The sequence below is a fragment of the Oreochromis aureus genome, linkage group 12 (assembly GCF_013358895.1).
Source record: "Oreochromis aureus strain Israel breed Guangdong linkage group 12, ZZ_aureus, whole genome shotgun sequence".
Lineage (NCBI taxonomy): Eukaryota > Metazoa > Chordata > Actinopteri > Cichliformes > Cichlidae > Oreochromis > Oreochromis aureus.
Window position 1 is genome coordinate 29,983,651 of NC_052953.1, and position 16,736 is coordinate 30,000,386.

A 16,736-nucleotide genomic window follows, 5' to 3' on the forward strand; every position below is an offset into this window, starting at 1 on the left:
TTCCTGCATCACCATAATAATGCTGGTCCAGGATCAACACCAATATTGCAAATGACCAATGACATTCAGTTAGCATTAGCCAAGATGTTAGCCAAAGCTATTCAAAACCATTGTTAGCAAACCAACACGAGTAACCTAAATTTCGCTAACAGTGAGCCTAACTTGTTAACATATTTATATTATTGTATAAATTAATAAAGTCAACATTTGAAATGCTTACCATTAGTTCCAGAAAAGAGTTTTGAATAAACAAAGGATTTTTTTTACCCCCAACATTGCAATGCTATGACATGATTAGACAGTTGCAATGTTGATCCTGGACAAACATTATTATAACAATGATCTGCTTCCAGGTTCCAAGCTTGTCTACAGTTTGTGAATGCTGTGAAGCAGGAGTGTTTTTTGTTTAGCAGGTTTCCTGCGCTGTATAATATACTCTTTATAAAGAGAGCAAGGTTGTGAAGACACGTCAGTTATCCTTATTTACGGTCTGTCTGCTGTACTGAAACTCCAGAACAGTTTTGGGATGCTCTCATGTGTTATTAAAACCAACCTTGCTTTTTTTCAAGCATTGGCAAAAATAATCACCGAGATATTTTCTGAGCTGCTACAAACCTTATGTAAACATTTAATTGTAATATCGTCTTCTTAATGTACAGGAAAATTGTTTGTCAGTCAGTACTGTTTAACGGCACTGGCTCATGTTGCAATGCAAGATAGTATTTTGTACTAAATAAATATATATATATATATATATGATATATGATTTTTTTTTTTTTTTCCACATCTGTCAGCTCTTTTATTGAAATGGAAAGTACAGCATTATAAGCTGCATATGGACAATCACTTAGGATTAAAAAATAATAATATTCCAACTCTGGCTGAATATCCCAAAATATTATATTTAGAGGAAGTCCAGTATGCCTTTAAGCCTTCAGTGTGTTAAAGGTGAGCAAAAGGTCCATATTGCTCCAAATGAAAGAGCCGAAGATTTTAAGCCTAGAGACTGGATTTGATTTTGCACATATTGAAATGGAAAGAAGCTTTAGGGACTGCTCCAGAGAGAAACATTTAGAACACAGGGAAGACATTAATTACGTTACCTTGAATATGTGGACTGGACTTGGTTAAATTTTACAATATCCACTGCTAAGTTGGGTTAGTCTCTTTTCTTTGGGATTTTATACTTTAAGCAGAATCTGTTTGGTTACTGCCTCTGAGGTCTGGTGTGTTGTGGAAAAGAATAGTTCCATTTTTAAAGAATAACATACACCTTTGATTTTTGCTGGTCAAGTAGCTTATGGTGGCTAAGATGCACTGTGACAACACCTATTGGTTTCTGGGTTCTGCATTTTGAAACTTCAGTGGTTTGGCAACTATTATGTTAGGTTTTTTTTTTTTTACCTAGAAGTTGGCATATCTGGACACCAGGGTGGGACACTCTTTGCTAGGAAGCTACATCCGTAAACTGTACCAGAAACGATACCTGTTTATTAGTGCTATTTAACAGTCTAGCAAAATAATAGAAGAAAATTATTCTTGTATAAGTTTTACCATAGAGTACCACACTATTATGCTACATATTTCTACTGAAAATGCTCAAAAAAACACCAAAATCATAAATACTGTTGGTAGATGCAGATCGAGGTGAAGACTAGCAGACAGCTCTTAGCTATAGCTGCCTATTGCATTGGGTTCATTTTTTGTTGTTTGACTAACATTGCCCACCAAAAATAAGCTACTGGATGCAAGAAACATGGCTGCAAGGAGGACTACCACACTACCTGAAACAAAGAAATGTTCAGTGTTAGGCCTTTTCCCCACAGGAGCATTTTATCACTCTGAGCAGCTTCTGGAAGCTGGTGTGTGTGCACAGGTTTCTTTGAGCTAATTCCCTCAAAACTTAACCACATTAACCCGAACCACTGGCTGTGAGGGAGGACGTATATGTGTGAACATCCCCTCTTGTTTTATTACCAGTAGAGTTTTGTCCCATTCATCTCTGCCAACCTCTGTGCCAGTTCCTCTGTGTGTGTGTGTGTGTGCGTGTGTGTGTGTGTGTATTAAAGTGATTGATGAACAGTTCATTAGGTTGATGGGCTCTGCAGGGGCAGACAAGCTATCAGCCACAAAAGGTGGATTTCAAATACAGCAGAATTTGCTGTGGCAAGATACCAGCTGCATCAGCGGTTTGGAATGGCTACTTCCTGAAGTGAATATATATATATATATATATATATATATATATATATATATATATATATATATATATATATATATATATATATATATATATATATATATATATATATATATATATATATATATATATATATATATATATATATATATATATATATATATATATATATATATATATATATATATATATATATATATATATATATATATATATATATATATATATATATATATATATATATATATATATATATATATATATATATATATATATATATATATATATATATATATATATATATATATATATATATATATATATATATATATATATATATATATATATATATATATATATATATATATATATATATATATATATATATATATATATATATATATATATATATATATATATATATATATATATATATATATATATATATATATATATATATATATATATATATATATATATATATATATATATATATATATATATATATATATATATATATATATATATATATATATATATATATATATATGTGTATATATATATATATATATGTATGTGTATATATATGTATGTGTATATATATATATATATATATATATATATATATATATATATATATATACACATGTGTATATATGATTTTAACCATTTCAGCATGTGTTCTCAGAAAGCTTTGTGGCTCTAACAGTCACATGAACCGATGATAAGTTGCCCACAACCACACTCCTGAAATACCGGTGTTTGTTTTGGGCTTCAGCCCAAACTACATGGCAGGACTTGCATCATGCTGATGCCACTGTTTGTGTGTTCTAGTTTGAGTGTTACTGTGTATTTGTGTTTTTAATGTGTCCTGTTTTCCTCATGAAACTCTCCAGCACCTCCACACGATATCTCCGGCGGGCTAAGAAGGCTGCTGTGTTGTCTTTGAGAGCTGTGTGTGTGTGCGTGTGTGTGTGTATGTGTGTGCGTCCAGCCCTAACTTAGCCTCAACTTCCTGCAGGAAGGGAAAGGAAAGGAGAATTGCACTGACCTCACTGGTGTGGATGGAGCACATTGCAGATGGTGCACAGAGATAAATGGCCATAACAGTGATAAGAGAGCCATAGAGGGTGGGGTTAGAGAGAGGAGAAGGCACATTGTGCATTAAGACCTCGTCTTGCTTCCTAAAACTTGGACAAGGCTTGGACTTTATCTGACTTTTACATTGTGCCTGTTTGTGTGTGTTGCTCTCTGTTTATCTGCATGTGTGTCTCTGTAGAGGCTGCTGTATTTCTGGAGTACCTCCTCAGGTTTCAGCTAAGATCTTCTTATCTCCTCCTCCTCGCTTCTTCTTAGAACTGTTGAGTCAGCCGTGTGCTCGAAGGGATTTGGCATTGCTGCCCTCTGCTTTGGCTGCCAATAAATTTGCATTTACCGAACTGACTGGCCTCTGTCAGTGAAAAATGTTTGATAAAACGCAGGATGTATTGAGTTTCCTTATTTGGTTCATTTAAAATTGCTAAACATCAAACTCTCCTCAGTGTTAAAATTCAACAATGGCCCTTACTTGCTTTTCCAGAGGTTTCAGTTGCATCTTTTTCCTCACTGACAGCACTAGTATCTTCAAGTGCTAGATTTTTACGACAGTTTTACAACAACAAAAAAGAACATAATCCTCGAGTGAAAAGACTTGAAATCATTACATTATGTGATATGATTACACAACATCATTGCAAAGTTATGACTGAGGTAATAAATCCAACGAGAGTGGCACTTTTAGGCCCCTTTTCTGTGAAACCAGGTCCCAGTTTGGATTTAGGAGACAAACACCATCTCTACTTTTAAGATTAGGCTTAAAAGTGTCCGCTTTGATAAAGCTTATAGTTAGGGCTGGATCAGGTGACCCTGAATCATTCCTTAGTTACACTGCTATAGGCCTAGGTTTCTGGAGGCTTTCCATGATGCTCTGAGGTTTCTTCATCACCTTTTTTCACTCACTGTGTGTTTATACCCCACTTTGCATTTAATCATTAGTTACTATTAATCTCAGGCTCGCTTCCACAGTGTGTCTTTTGTCCTGGCCCCCTCACACTCAAACAGTCGCGCTCGATAGTTGCCCCTCCCTGAGCCTGGTTCTGCTGGAGGTTTCTTCCTGTTAAAATTATGTTTTTCCTTCCCGCTGTTGCCATGTGCTTGATCATTGTTGTGGTTTTCTCTCTATTATTGTAACATAAGGCAACTTGAAGTGACTTTCTTTGTGATTTGGTGCTATGTATATATAAAATTGAATTGAATTATCAACATTATAAATAAACTGAATGTCAGATAAACACAATAAATTCCTGTTGTTCTCATGCCATTGGCTGTAAAAGATGGATGCAACTCATCCTTCCCGTTGTATCGACTGTACAACACTACTGGTCCAGCACGTAATTATCCGAAAATAGGCCACAAACCAGTCTGAACGACTCTGTCTGTCGCCTCTTTGCATCATAACTCTTGAGACTCTTGGCCACACTTGCAGGCTGCCATGTTTGGGACTTGGAATAAGAGTGGCTGGGAATGTGACACAGGGCAAGCAAACTTCTTGAGACATTGCTTTCCATCCGTACATATCAGCCTGGCAACTGAGTGAGCAGACCAATGGTTGTTTGAAGCTGGGGTGTCTATGTTAGCAGTATCCAGCCACTCATACATGCATACACTTTGCTACTCTCTAAATAACCCATAGTTACAGCACTTCTCCTGTTAAGCCTCTGTGTCTTTGGCCCCATAAGCCTCGTTTATAACAAATGACCCATGGCACTGTACTGGTTTCCAGTTTCCCAAGCGGTGCCTAAAAGAAAAGAAAAAAACCCCCAACAACGACAAAATAGCCAGCCATGTGTCATCACTTGGACAGCCCACACAACCCACCGTGGCTGTGTTTGTTATGCCAGTTTGGTACACATGTCATTGCCAACAGTTTTTCATCAGGAAAAGTGACTGCCATTTGATTTATGGGATTATGAGAGCAGATGTTGTTGACTTGTTATTTTCCTGTGGGAAAGATGAGTACTTTTGTAAAATCCTTATTGGGTAAATTAACAGGGAGATTGACAAAGTATTGTAATGTTTTTTTTCTTAATACAAAGACAGTGAGTGGGCAGAAGAGTGAAGATGAGGCAAACACATATACACACACACACACACACACACACACACACACACACACACACACACACACACACACACACACACACACACACACACACACACACTCTCTCTCTCGCAAGCACTGTCTCCTTTCACCTCTTCCATATGAAAATATTTTCATTTATCACCAAATGTCATTCATCTCCATCTGCCCCTACAAAATGCTTACACACATTAACTGGAAACAGTACAGGGAATGACTTTCAAATGTTTGTTTGTTTGTTTGTTTGTTTTATTCTTATAAAGTCATATTTCACTGAAACATGAGTGTAAGCATTTAGCCATAAATACTGAATTACACTGCTCTTTTAATATCAATTTGAAATGAAACCATGCGTTTTAGCATGAGCCTTATACGTGTGGAGTCAGGCGACGCTTGTAATAGTATCACTTCACAGTACGCTTATTTATAATGTAATGTAATTTACTGTCGTAAGCTGGTTTGGATACTGTGCTTTTCTGCGCTGGGCAGCCTTCCTGCTGTCGTCTTTCTGTAAACAATCAAAATGGGATTTGTGAATATGTAAATGTAAAAGGGCAGCGTGAGGGGTGAAAAGCATTTAACTTGATTTCAAACGGAGCCTTTGTGCAGCCATGAAAATGCACGCTGGGCTCCGAGCATGCAGATGGCAAACAGTGTACCCCGCGGCTGCTCGGCTTCCACCTCTGCTCTCTAGTCTCAGAGCGAAGCCGACCTTTCCACGAGGCTCCAGAGAAGCAAACACAAGTGAAGTGTGTTTTTTAGTCTTTAGTATTGTTATTAATTTGGAAAACTGTACATGCCTTATAAACATAAATTAGCATAAATAAAATGAAACACAGACGGCTGTTTTTTTTTAAATTACATTTTTTACAGTCAGCTATTGAAGACCACATCTTTGTCGTTTGTCTGTGCTCACTTTAAGTCTCGGTTAAGACTCAGATTCGCTTACAGAATTTGTGACACGGTTTGTGGGGAAGCCAATCAAGGCGCAGTAAGCCTCCAGCTCACAAACACACAGAGGGAGGACAGTTTAAAAATCATATTTATAAATCCTGTTATGTTTTTTTTCCCTTGTACAAAAGGATCGGTTATTAATTCTGAATTGAGGCCAACTGGTCGGACAAAAAAAAGCAATGCAAAGATTTCACTTTGGCCTCTGCAAGCTTGCAGTGGTCACTGCTCACAATTTTTCTGACATGTCATGCTAAAAGCAATGACTAGACTTAATTTAACTACATACTCTAAATGCGAGGTTGAGCGCCAGTCGGGCTGCTCTGCAGTTTGTAGGCAAGGAAGGAATAACTTGGGGTTAGAGGAAGTTTAATTTACGATACCCACTCGGTCTGTGAGTTCTCTGCTTTTCTGCCTGAACCTGCCTCAAACCGTTCTGCTTAACATCTGCAGTGAACACACCTCTGTTTCCACTGACAACAGGCTCGCTGCCGCTGTGTGTGGAATACCAAATGCCTTGTGTGTGAATACAAAGCTTCAGGGATGTGTTTGTGCTGGAGACTGGCAGGTCCTAAGGGAGTTAGAAGCAAGTTATGGTGCTGTTCACGAAACCTATGAGGAGTAAAATTAGTCTGACAGAAACTGCACAGGAGGAAGGAACCGGCGCTGATTTGGCAGGTGGGATTCTGTGATGGACTGTGGGAACTGAGGTCCTAGGGAGATGATTGTAGATGGCATGTATATAACAACTGAGATCAAGCTCTCACAGTAATTTCCTTCAAGACTACAGTTCTCTCACACTGCCTCTTTCTTTTTAAGTCATAATGAAAATTTCCTTCCTAGGGGGTAAAATGATACCAGCCTTACAATGGATTTTGGATCACTGGGTCTCAGTAGGCAGTCTGTACAAGAACACCCTCCCTCGTGTGTCCCACTGGGTTGAGACTTAATGAACTAATCAATGGGTTGGTGTTCTCAGCAGGAGCTGAATACATTACTGTAAGTGTTCCTTCTGGCCCAGCAGCGTCTTCTACCGTTATGGGTGTAATTCCAGCAAGGACTCACTGTTCAAGATGGCTCTGAGATCCAGATAAAAGGTGACATTAAAGTATTTTATTGTTCATGTAGTGAACTTCTATCACTTATAACATTTTGACACCCTAACTAATGTACTGATCAATTAATCTCAAGTTGAGAAGGCAAAATATCAAAAGTCTGTTTCTGACAGGTTTTACACGTATAGTTCATCGAGCACTACTGTGAATGAATCAGAGACGTACTCTGCATATTAATCCATCTTATTCACATTCCCACAGACGACCACGTCTTAAAAATGTCTATGTTGGACAAAGAAAAGTGCCACCTCTCAGTATCAGTCCCCAAAGCTCTCTGGATTCAGTCAGCTTTCTCTTTGATGGTTGTTCAGACTCTGCCCTCCATTTCTCCCAGTGCTACTAAAAGAGCAGATTACAGCAACTTCAAAGGGAAGGCTGTTTTTTTTTTTTCCTGCTGTGATCCAAAAGAAGGAAAATGAGGGACAGACAGATCCGAGTAGTCAAATAGCCTTAGGATGTGTAGTGGATACCATATAGATGCTTGTCATGGTGGGTGATTGATTGTCACAGCACTGTTTCAAGCTTCAACTGTGACTAATGGAGCGGTTGAGCCATCTTAAAAATCATCAAATTCCTCATCAAACACATAATTACTTGACAAAGACTGCAGTGGCTTTTCCTCCCTTCAGGTTTTCTGGATTTTAGGGGTTTACCTCAAAAAAGTGTTTCACTAAGCTTGTGTTGAATCAGCAGACTCAAGCCTGTGGTTTTCTTAAGACGGGATTTGTGTCCAGGATTGTGTTTTTTCTTCCCTTTTACTTCTTTTCTTTTAAAAAGACTGCTGAGTTATCATCAATGGGTTGGTGTTTCCCAAGGGTTTCCCAAGGGTAGATATCAGATACACTGTTGTTATTGTTATTGTTATTATTACACACAGTTTTGGTGACATTTGTCTATCATTATATTATCAAATGATGTGTATCTATTAGAGTAGTTTCATTTTGGGTTACATGACTTTCTTCCATAAAACCATCCCAACATTTGCGTCTATACTTTCTCCCTCTCCCTCTGTGAGCAAATCCAGCTCCACGCACTCTCAAGCTGTCCTCATCGTTACCAATGTCCTCCTTGTTTTCAGATCCCGTAGTGACATAATTTTGTCAAAAGCACATATAAAGTAATGATGCAGCCTAAACGTGGTAGAGTCAGCAGACATGGAGGCCTCTGCTCTGTTCAGAGGGCAGCAGCAGCACATGCAGTTTACAAAGTGGTAAATGAGCTGCATAGCTCTCTTTCTGTCTCCTTTTTTTCTCTTCTTAATGTAAATATAGATCAAATGAACAACTCAGCAGTTGTCGCTGAGCTATGCATACATGTGGTTTTTGTCCAGTGATTTCACAATGATAAAATCTGGATTTTGGAGACTTTGGATGCTCCAAATATTTCTCACTTTTTCCTACTAAACTGTTATCTATACTACACTGAATTCAGCTGGATTGAATTACAGTGTATGTGAATACAGACAACAGCGAGGATGTAAACAGAGTTTTGACAGCTGATACAAGGCGGCGTGTGAACACGATGCAGTGGCATGGCACTGCGCTGTAATTCATGTCGTGTAATTATTTATGGTTTAGAAAACAACAGCTCTACACTTCTAATTCTTTTTGCTCACATTTCAGTATGGTTCCATTAAATCACCAAGTAGTTCTGACCACCCCAAGGCCGTTTGCGTAAGTGTTCACCAAACATGTGAGTCATATTTAAATGCGGAAAGAGCTCATTTGCACTTTAACAATGCAAATGTATGACGGCAGAGTTGCAGTCTGCCTCCTACAGACTTTCTTCCTTTGTTGTTCAGCAGGAAAATCACATGTGTAACCCGAGTAATGATGGGTGGATTTACATTTAAGTAGGCATGCGTGGATGCGACCTGTAATGGTACTAGTAGAAGTGATTTAGAAGATGTTTGCTGTGAAAGCATTGATCTGGCTAAGGTTAGTGAGGAGACCGCAAGCTGCTCTGCCAGCATGGGAGCGAGCTGTGGGCTGTTTCTTCCTAATCCTGTGCTTTTATCTCCCTTTTCATCCTCATCTCAGTCACGAGACGAAATATGATTTTCATATTTACTCCCTGGTAGAGACGTTGGCTCTGCACCTCTACCTCAGTGTCTGTGAGGTATTTGGCCGCATGCAAGCTGCTGTTTTAAATGCCGATCGGGCCGGAAAGCTCTCCAGCTCCTGTTTGCAGCAGTTTTAATTATCAAAAAGATTCCAGGACTTTCTTCCATTTTGGACTTTAAGCCACGGTGGGAGCAAATTCATTACTTTACTGCACTTTTGGCAGAAAAAGCCCTTTCAGCTTAACAAATGATCCAAACTATTTTCTTTTTGGACATTTTTCTTTTTATTTCTGTATTTATTTGCCTCAGTTGAAGTATCATGGTTACACTTAGCGTGAGCACTGCTTACCACTCAGGGCTGATAAGCACTCTGTTGTTATTTGTTACTCCTACACAATTAACCAATGTCTGTGTGCTTAATTAGACTTTCTTTCAGTCACATTTTCCTCCCACGCTGTCAGCTCCCAGGTTCCTGAAATGGTTGCTGTCAGCTGCACTCCACACCCCCACCCTCCTATCTGACTCGGCTGTATCACACACTGTGCACAAAAATACATGATCCCTTGACAAGCAAGTAAATTGGGATTTCGGGAGACTGTGGGGCTGCGTCCCATTTCTTTTCTTTGATCAATTTTTTTAAGCACTTGTACTTCACTTGTTGCCAAAGCTGTGATGACACAGCATACTACTACTTACTACTCACTGCAGTGTGAATGTCAGTTCTGCTGAGATGTACTTTGATGTTATTGTCTTGTAAAGGAAGATATGTGCAATGTGTGTTTTCAGAGAATAAGCAGGGACAAAAATCTGCCCCTTGTAAGACTTTGCCTTATATCCTGCATTTTCATGTCGCAATAAATCGCTCCACCTGTTTCCGATTTTACATGGGTAAAGTTAACCTAAGTGCCCAGCTCTTTTAGGACATAATAAATAAATATATATATATACACACACACACATATATATATCTATAATGAATATTTTTGTGGCCATTTTGGAAACTTCAACTACACATCTAGTTATAGACTAGAGTTAGCAGTAATATGATGCAACAGTGAGGGCGGATCAACCCAATACTAGCTCTAACAAAGCTGAAGAGGGCTGGATGTGTGAAAGGCCAAATCGTCCCTGTTAGCGCTTCTCTGTTCTCTGTCTTTTGTAGAGCCATGGCTCTGAATAATTCAGCAAAGCAACAGCAGACTGGCAGAGCGGGAAAGGAGATAAATGGATTGAAGCTGATCTCGAGTACAGGAAGGAGTTTTTGACGTCACAATGAGCTGGGGAGGCATGTTTGGAGATTCAAGTGTTTGTATCTGAGTCGTGTGCCAGCCGGGCGTGAGTGTATTAGTCATTATGTCGGGATAGAGTGAGAGAGTCTCTCTTTGAACCCCCAGTCCCTACACCCCCCACCCCCACCCTGTGAGATGTTTCATTAATTCATGAATCCTCTGTGAGGTTCTGACCTGCAGGGTCTCTGTGGTATGTCCAGCTGTAGGTGTTAACACCTACAGCCATTCTGATGGCGTTTCATCTCCAGAGAGGCAGTCGGCTTGAATGATGACACCCTAGGAAGCAAACAGTGTCTTGACATTTAAGTGCAGGTGACTGAGCAGAGCTGTGAGTCTTACTCAGGTGTCTCCACACTTGAATGTTTCACAGCCCTTATTGAGCTATAATTTGCAGGCGGTGGAGAAGGTCGGTTTGATGCAAAATGTTGCTCATCCAGGTTTGGTAAGAATATTTTTAGCCACGCTAGTGGTGGCTTTTGGGTGTGAGTGTTGAGGCTGGAGTATTTCTAGCTGATGCATCTATTGGCTAGCAGATCCCAGTGCAGACTACATCAAGTTTAAAGTTCATTGTGAATGAGTAAGACATCAGCTGTTGTGCCAAAAACTCAATTATTTTAATTGAACAGTAGCTACTATTAAAGAGGCCAGAGTTTCAAAGATTTTAGAAGATTTCAACCAGTTTGGGGTTTTTTGTCAGCTTTGATTGCTTGGGCACAAACAAGCTGATGCAGGAAAAACGCTGTACTTGGACTTTAGTGACTCACTACAGCATAACTTATATAACTGTGAAGTGGTGCATTGAGTGGAGCCGCATAGTAAGAAATCAACAATAGTTCTTTTTCAGTGAAGAATTACTCCCAACCTCCAAACAGAAAGATACAAATTGAGTTCAAAGATAGCACTTCAAATCCTCCTCATCGGGCTTGTATGTACTCATGTAAAATAGACATTTTGTTAGACACTGCCCTGCATCGTAACTCAGTAGAGGCTCATTCTTGGGAAAGTCTGTTTTCTTGTAACACTTTTACCTTTGCTGTTACTTTTTACGTGGTTATGGTAAAGACAAGAAGGGGAAACGCACCGTTGATGAAAATGCGATGCTGTTTAAATGTTTGTTACGATGTGCTGCTCAACAGACAGAAAGGATCCTGATTGTCTTTGTCTTGATGTGTGTCTCTAGGTGCCCCTGGTTGACTAAAGTAATCTCGCCCGCTGTGCCTCTCTACAATGGACTGGTCTTCCTCTTCGTCTTGGCCAACTTCAGTATGGCAACCTTCATGGACCCCGGTGTTTACCCCAGAGGTTTGTACCCATCCGAGGAGCTTTGAAAAGGTTTTGATCACAGTTTAAACTGTAAACTTTCTAAGAAAAATCTTATTACAATATTTATCTGCCATCTAAAACATTAGTGTCTGTCATAAAGCATGTGCACATAAATGTAAGTGCTACATGTAAGTAATGGTTAAACTCTGCTGAGTCCCCATTTAGAAGGTGCTCTTTATTTATTTCTTTTTTTTATAGCACCACATTTATCAGAGAACCACCCTACAGCGTTTCATTACCCTATTATCTGCCTCTTACAGTCTACCAGCTTCACATGCAGAGCACTGGTGGAGGTTATACAAGCCTTCATATTGCACGGTGTATTAAGTATCTTTCAGCTGTTCAGCCTGTCAAACAAGCTGCACTGACCTCTGCTCCTGATGCAGGCAGACTCCTGAGTCTCACCCATAGTGGGTACTGATGAATTCACCCATCCCTGGACATGTTTAATTTGCTTCTTGATGATAGAGAGAGTCTTTTCTGCTCATAAAGGGGAAATAATTAGTATGTTGTATATAGTGCCAGTTAGCCGCCTCCACAGGCCATGACTGTAGCCTTCTATGGCAGCTGTCTTGGTGTGTTTTATAGACTAGTGGCAGATGAGTTTTTCTAAGCACTTGATGTTATATTTGTCAGCCAAATAATGATATCTGCGTCAAGACTGTAAAAGTAAAGTGCAGAGAGAGGTTTCTCTTCCCTTTCAGGTCATTGACAGCACTTGCAATTTCCCCCTTTTTTTGAGGAAGCCACTAATTGAGGTGATGGACAAAAAAGGTGACTGGGGCTAATAAGACTTTGCAGTTATAAGCAAATATTTTTAGAAAGCTGTTCAATTTTTTTGCAATTCAAAGCAATTTTCCCAATGAAGTGTGATTTGTGGAACAAAAATGTTTTGGCATTGTGAATGATTCCATGAATCTTAGAAAAGCTGCGTTTTATCATTCAATGTGTGGAGGGGTGACTTTTGCTTCATGAAGTTCATTGATTTATTTATTATTATACTTAAACTGACACGCTTTGTTTAACCAGTGTGGTAAAAAAACATTCTTTATGTTTTTATATATTTAAACTAGCCTACAAAATGACTGTGTGATGTCAAGTACAGTGTATGTGCTTTTGTAACAATATTTTTAGTTCCTTTCATTCAATTTCCTTGGGATCAGAAAATCCAGCTTCAACGCAGCAGTTTTCAAGCAAAAAGCTATCTCTCTAATACATGGCACCAACAAATAAACAAAGTTAGCAGCTAGCTGGTGGTCATAATAGAGCATGTAGAAGCTATTAAGTTCATTTCTCTGAAGACAATTAGAAAGAAACTGAAACTTCAATAAAATGCTAATGTTGTAGTTTGTTCCTGTTGAAAGGGAGTTTTTCCTTCCCACTATCACCAAGTACTTGCTCATAGGGTGTCGCTTGACTCTTGGGGATTTCTCTTTGAGGCGACTATTATTGTAATTTGGTGTTACATGGATTTTATTGAATTGAATTGAAGTATTGGGCCACCTACATTTTACACCTACAGGAGCTGGTTGGCCATGGAAACACAACACCTCGATGTTTTTGTGTTGTTGTTGGTGCCGGAGGAAGTTTGGAAGTCTGTAGTAATTGCAACAACAGAGTGCTGAGACTTTTATGGATTATAAGCCTCAGCACTCTGTGACCCCGGTCTGTAACTTTATAGGTTCTGTCACTTCTTGGCTGAGTTGCTGTGGTTCTTTAACACTTCTACTTTGCAATGAAAACACCTGAATTCAGAGATTAAGAGGTGTGACCCAACATTTTTGTCCATGTAGGCTAGTTCTATGTCACCATAGGAAATGGCATGTGTTTCAAGTGTTCATTTTTTCACTCGAAGGGCAAAGATTATTTCATGCCCACTAACAGCCAATCATCATTGACCACAATATTGAAATGTTTCTCCTTCACTGTGTTTAATTTGCCAGCCTCATGTCCTGTAAATATGCACAGTTCACCCGTTCGTGAAGGATGAACATCTGACACAAAAACATACGCTGGAAAATAAAGTGACTCATAATTCAAGAACAAATTGAGCATTACATCCCACATGAATGATGTTCTACGTGGCCTTCACACTGGCAGTCTTTCAAGAACAAGCATTCAGAACTAATGAAATTTATCTGAACATCACGGCAGTTAACATAAAAAATGATAAAGAATCACACTGTACGCACAATCAGCTGCAAATAATAAAACTCCTTAAACAGTTCATACATATTGAAGCCCAGACACAGAATTTTAGGGGGTGTTCTGTTGTGTGTGGCTGTGGCAGTGGATGTTTTGGACCATGTGGGCTGAGGGTCAGGGCATCTGTGGATCAGGCTTTCGAGGACGCTCAATAGGACAGGGATGTGGGCTATCACCTTGTTCTCTTTGTTGCATTTCTCAAGAACAATCCTAAAATGTTTTGGAGTCATAGGGAGGCGGCTGCCACTGGGGTGCACTGTTATATTAAGGAGAGGGGTTTGCATTTAGTCTATAGCAATGCTCAAGTGGGTCAATGCTAGAACCCAATGTTTCCCAACAGAAGACTGAGATGATGGGTGCCATCCACTTCATCTGTCAGTGATTTTAATATTGTGGCTGATGGCCGGTCGCTGTAGATTCGACTGAATGCAGGTGCCTTAATCTAGTGCTAAAAATAAAAAACAAACTGTATATTTTAGGTCATACTTCATTTGTTTCCTGAGTTTCATGCAAAAATAGAATTGAGTTTGACAACGGCGGTGTAGACTGTACGAAACAGGCCAATGCTTTGTTCACCGAACAAGCTCGGATGGAGCATTTGGAGGAAAGAAGCTGTCAGAGGAGATGCAGGCCTAACTGCTGTTTGTGTTTGCTGGTTTGGCAGGCGGTTTTGCTTCAAAATCTATTTGAATTGACTTGAGAGCCATAATAGCAGAGCAATCTCCCACTATGGAGCTGTTTATTTCTGTGCTATACCTTTGCTTCTTTCTTGCTTGGTTTCCTTCTGCATGCGTGTACTCAGCTACCCGGGTCAGTTATTGCTGTACTGTGAAATTATTTTCTGAAGTTGGACTTTCATGCAAATCGATCAAATGTGCTCCTTTGATCAGATGAAAGCTATGTTGCTTTAGTACAGCTCCACAGTAAAAACAACAAACAAAAAAGCTCTCAGCTGCAGGAGATGTGTTCCTTTTTTCTCTCTGCATAGAAAATAAGGAATACTTTCTGTATGGCATTACATTTCTGCTTGTGGCTAACAGTTGCAGTTCATCCAACAGCAGAGCCAGACACTGGGAAAGCTCATACTGCAGTTTGCAAAGTACGGGTTTAATTATCTTTTCATGTCAGATAAAGCAAACCGATAATTCTGCCAGGGTTTGAGGTCTAACTCCCATAAAAACAAATCCATTTTAAGAATGTATAAACTTGTGCAAAATAAAGCCAGGCAGTCTCTTATTCTACACGAGTCACACGGTTGATCAGCTCAAAGCAGACCGAATAGGTCACGCTTACAAAGATGTTCATAACTCTCAGGGTTTGCTCTCTCTGCAGCTAACAGTAGGGTGGGCTTCGTTTGAGGTGCTTCCCTGTTGTCCCTGTCAAATGGAATCATAAAGCACAACCGCGTGTCTCTTTCTGGGTTTGTTTGCAATGTCTTCTTCTCACCCGCATGAATGTGTCTCCGTTGCCCCACAGCGGACGAGGACGAGGATAAGGAGGATGATTTCCGGGCACCGCTCTACAAGAACGTGGAGATCAAGGGCATTCAGGTCCGGATGAAGTGGTGCGCCACCTGTCACTTCTACAGGCCCCCTCGCTGCTCGCACTGCAGCGTCTGTGACAACTGTGTGGAGGTGTGTGTGTGTGTGAATACCGAAGCATGAGTGCAAAAAGAGAGTGTGTGTGTGTGTGTGTGGGGGGGGGGTTCACTGCATATGAAATCTAAATATGCATCAAGGTCAGAGTGACATATAAGTATTTTATCAAGAATCAGACGTTGTCCAGTTGGCATGTTCAGGCATATTTGATATGAAAAATAATGCAGATTTTTTTCTTTTATTGCATATATTTAGACTTTCTGCCAAGGATTAAAGCGGGGAAGCAGCATTTCTTATTATCTGTGTTTTTGGCAAGAAAAATGTCGTCATTAAAGATTATAATTACTGGAATAAATATAAGCTTTTGGCAGCTTTAACAGTAAAACACTGTAAGACTACACATTGGTACACACAGAGGCATAAAAATACACAGGGACATCAGACATTAATACACAAGATGCAGAATTAAGCAGCTTGTATTCCTGTATGTGTTTTTCTTCTAGAAACTGGAAAAAGGGGGGTGAATGTTTGATGATCAAAACAATGGAATTAATGAACAGTTTTACAGGGATGTAGATAAATTTATGTCTCAGTAAGATTTAGGACTACCGGGAAATCACATATGCAATAGGCAATACAAGACATTTATTTAAGGCGCAGCATGATTCGGAGTTGTTGTTTACTGGAACAACAGGAGTCATAAAACTAGTTTCCAACTAAATTCCCAAGCAGTGCAAAACAAGGAGAAGAAGAATGAATGCCAGAGTTCGAGCTGTATGTATGAGGTGGATTGTACCTGATGATTAAGTGCTTTA

The 16,736-nt window shown here is 39.3% G+C and overlaps 1 protein-coding gene across 1 annotated transcript in view; it reads left to right on the forward strand.

Moving 5' to 3' along the window:
- zdhhc8b (zinc finger DHHC-type palmitoyltransferase 8b) overlaps positions 1 to 16,736 on the forward strand; it is a 67,716-nt gene that overhangs the window by 39,197 nt on the left and 11,783 nt on the right. Inside the window, exons 2-3 of the mRNA XM_031743624.2 lie at positions 11,976 to 12,097; positions 15,800 to 15,957. Of these exons, the coding sequence (XP_031599484.1) occupies positions 11,976 to 12,097; positions 15,800 to 15,957 (280 nt within the window). The remainder of the gene's footprint in view (positions 1 to 11,975; positions 12,098 to 15,799; positions 15,958 to 16,736) is intronic.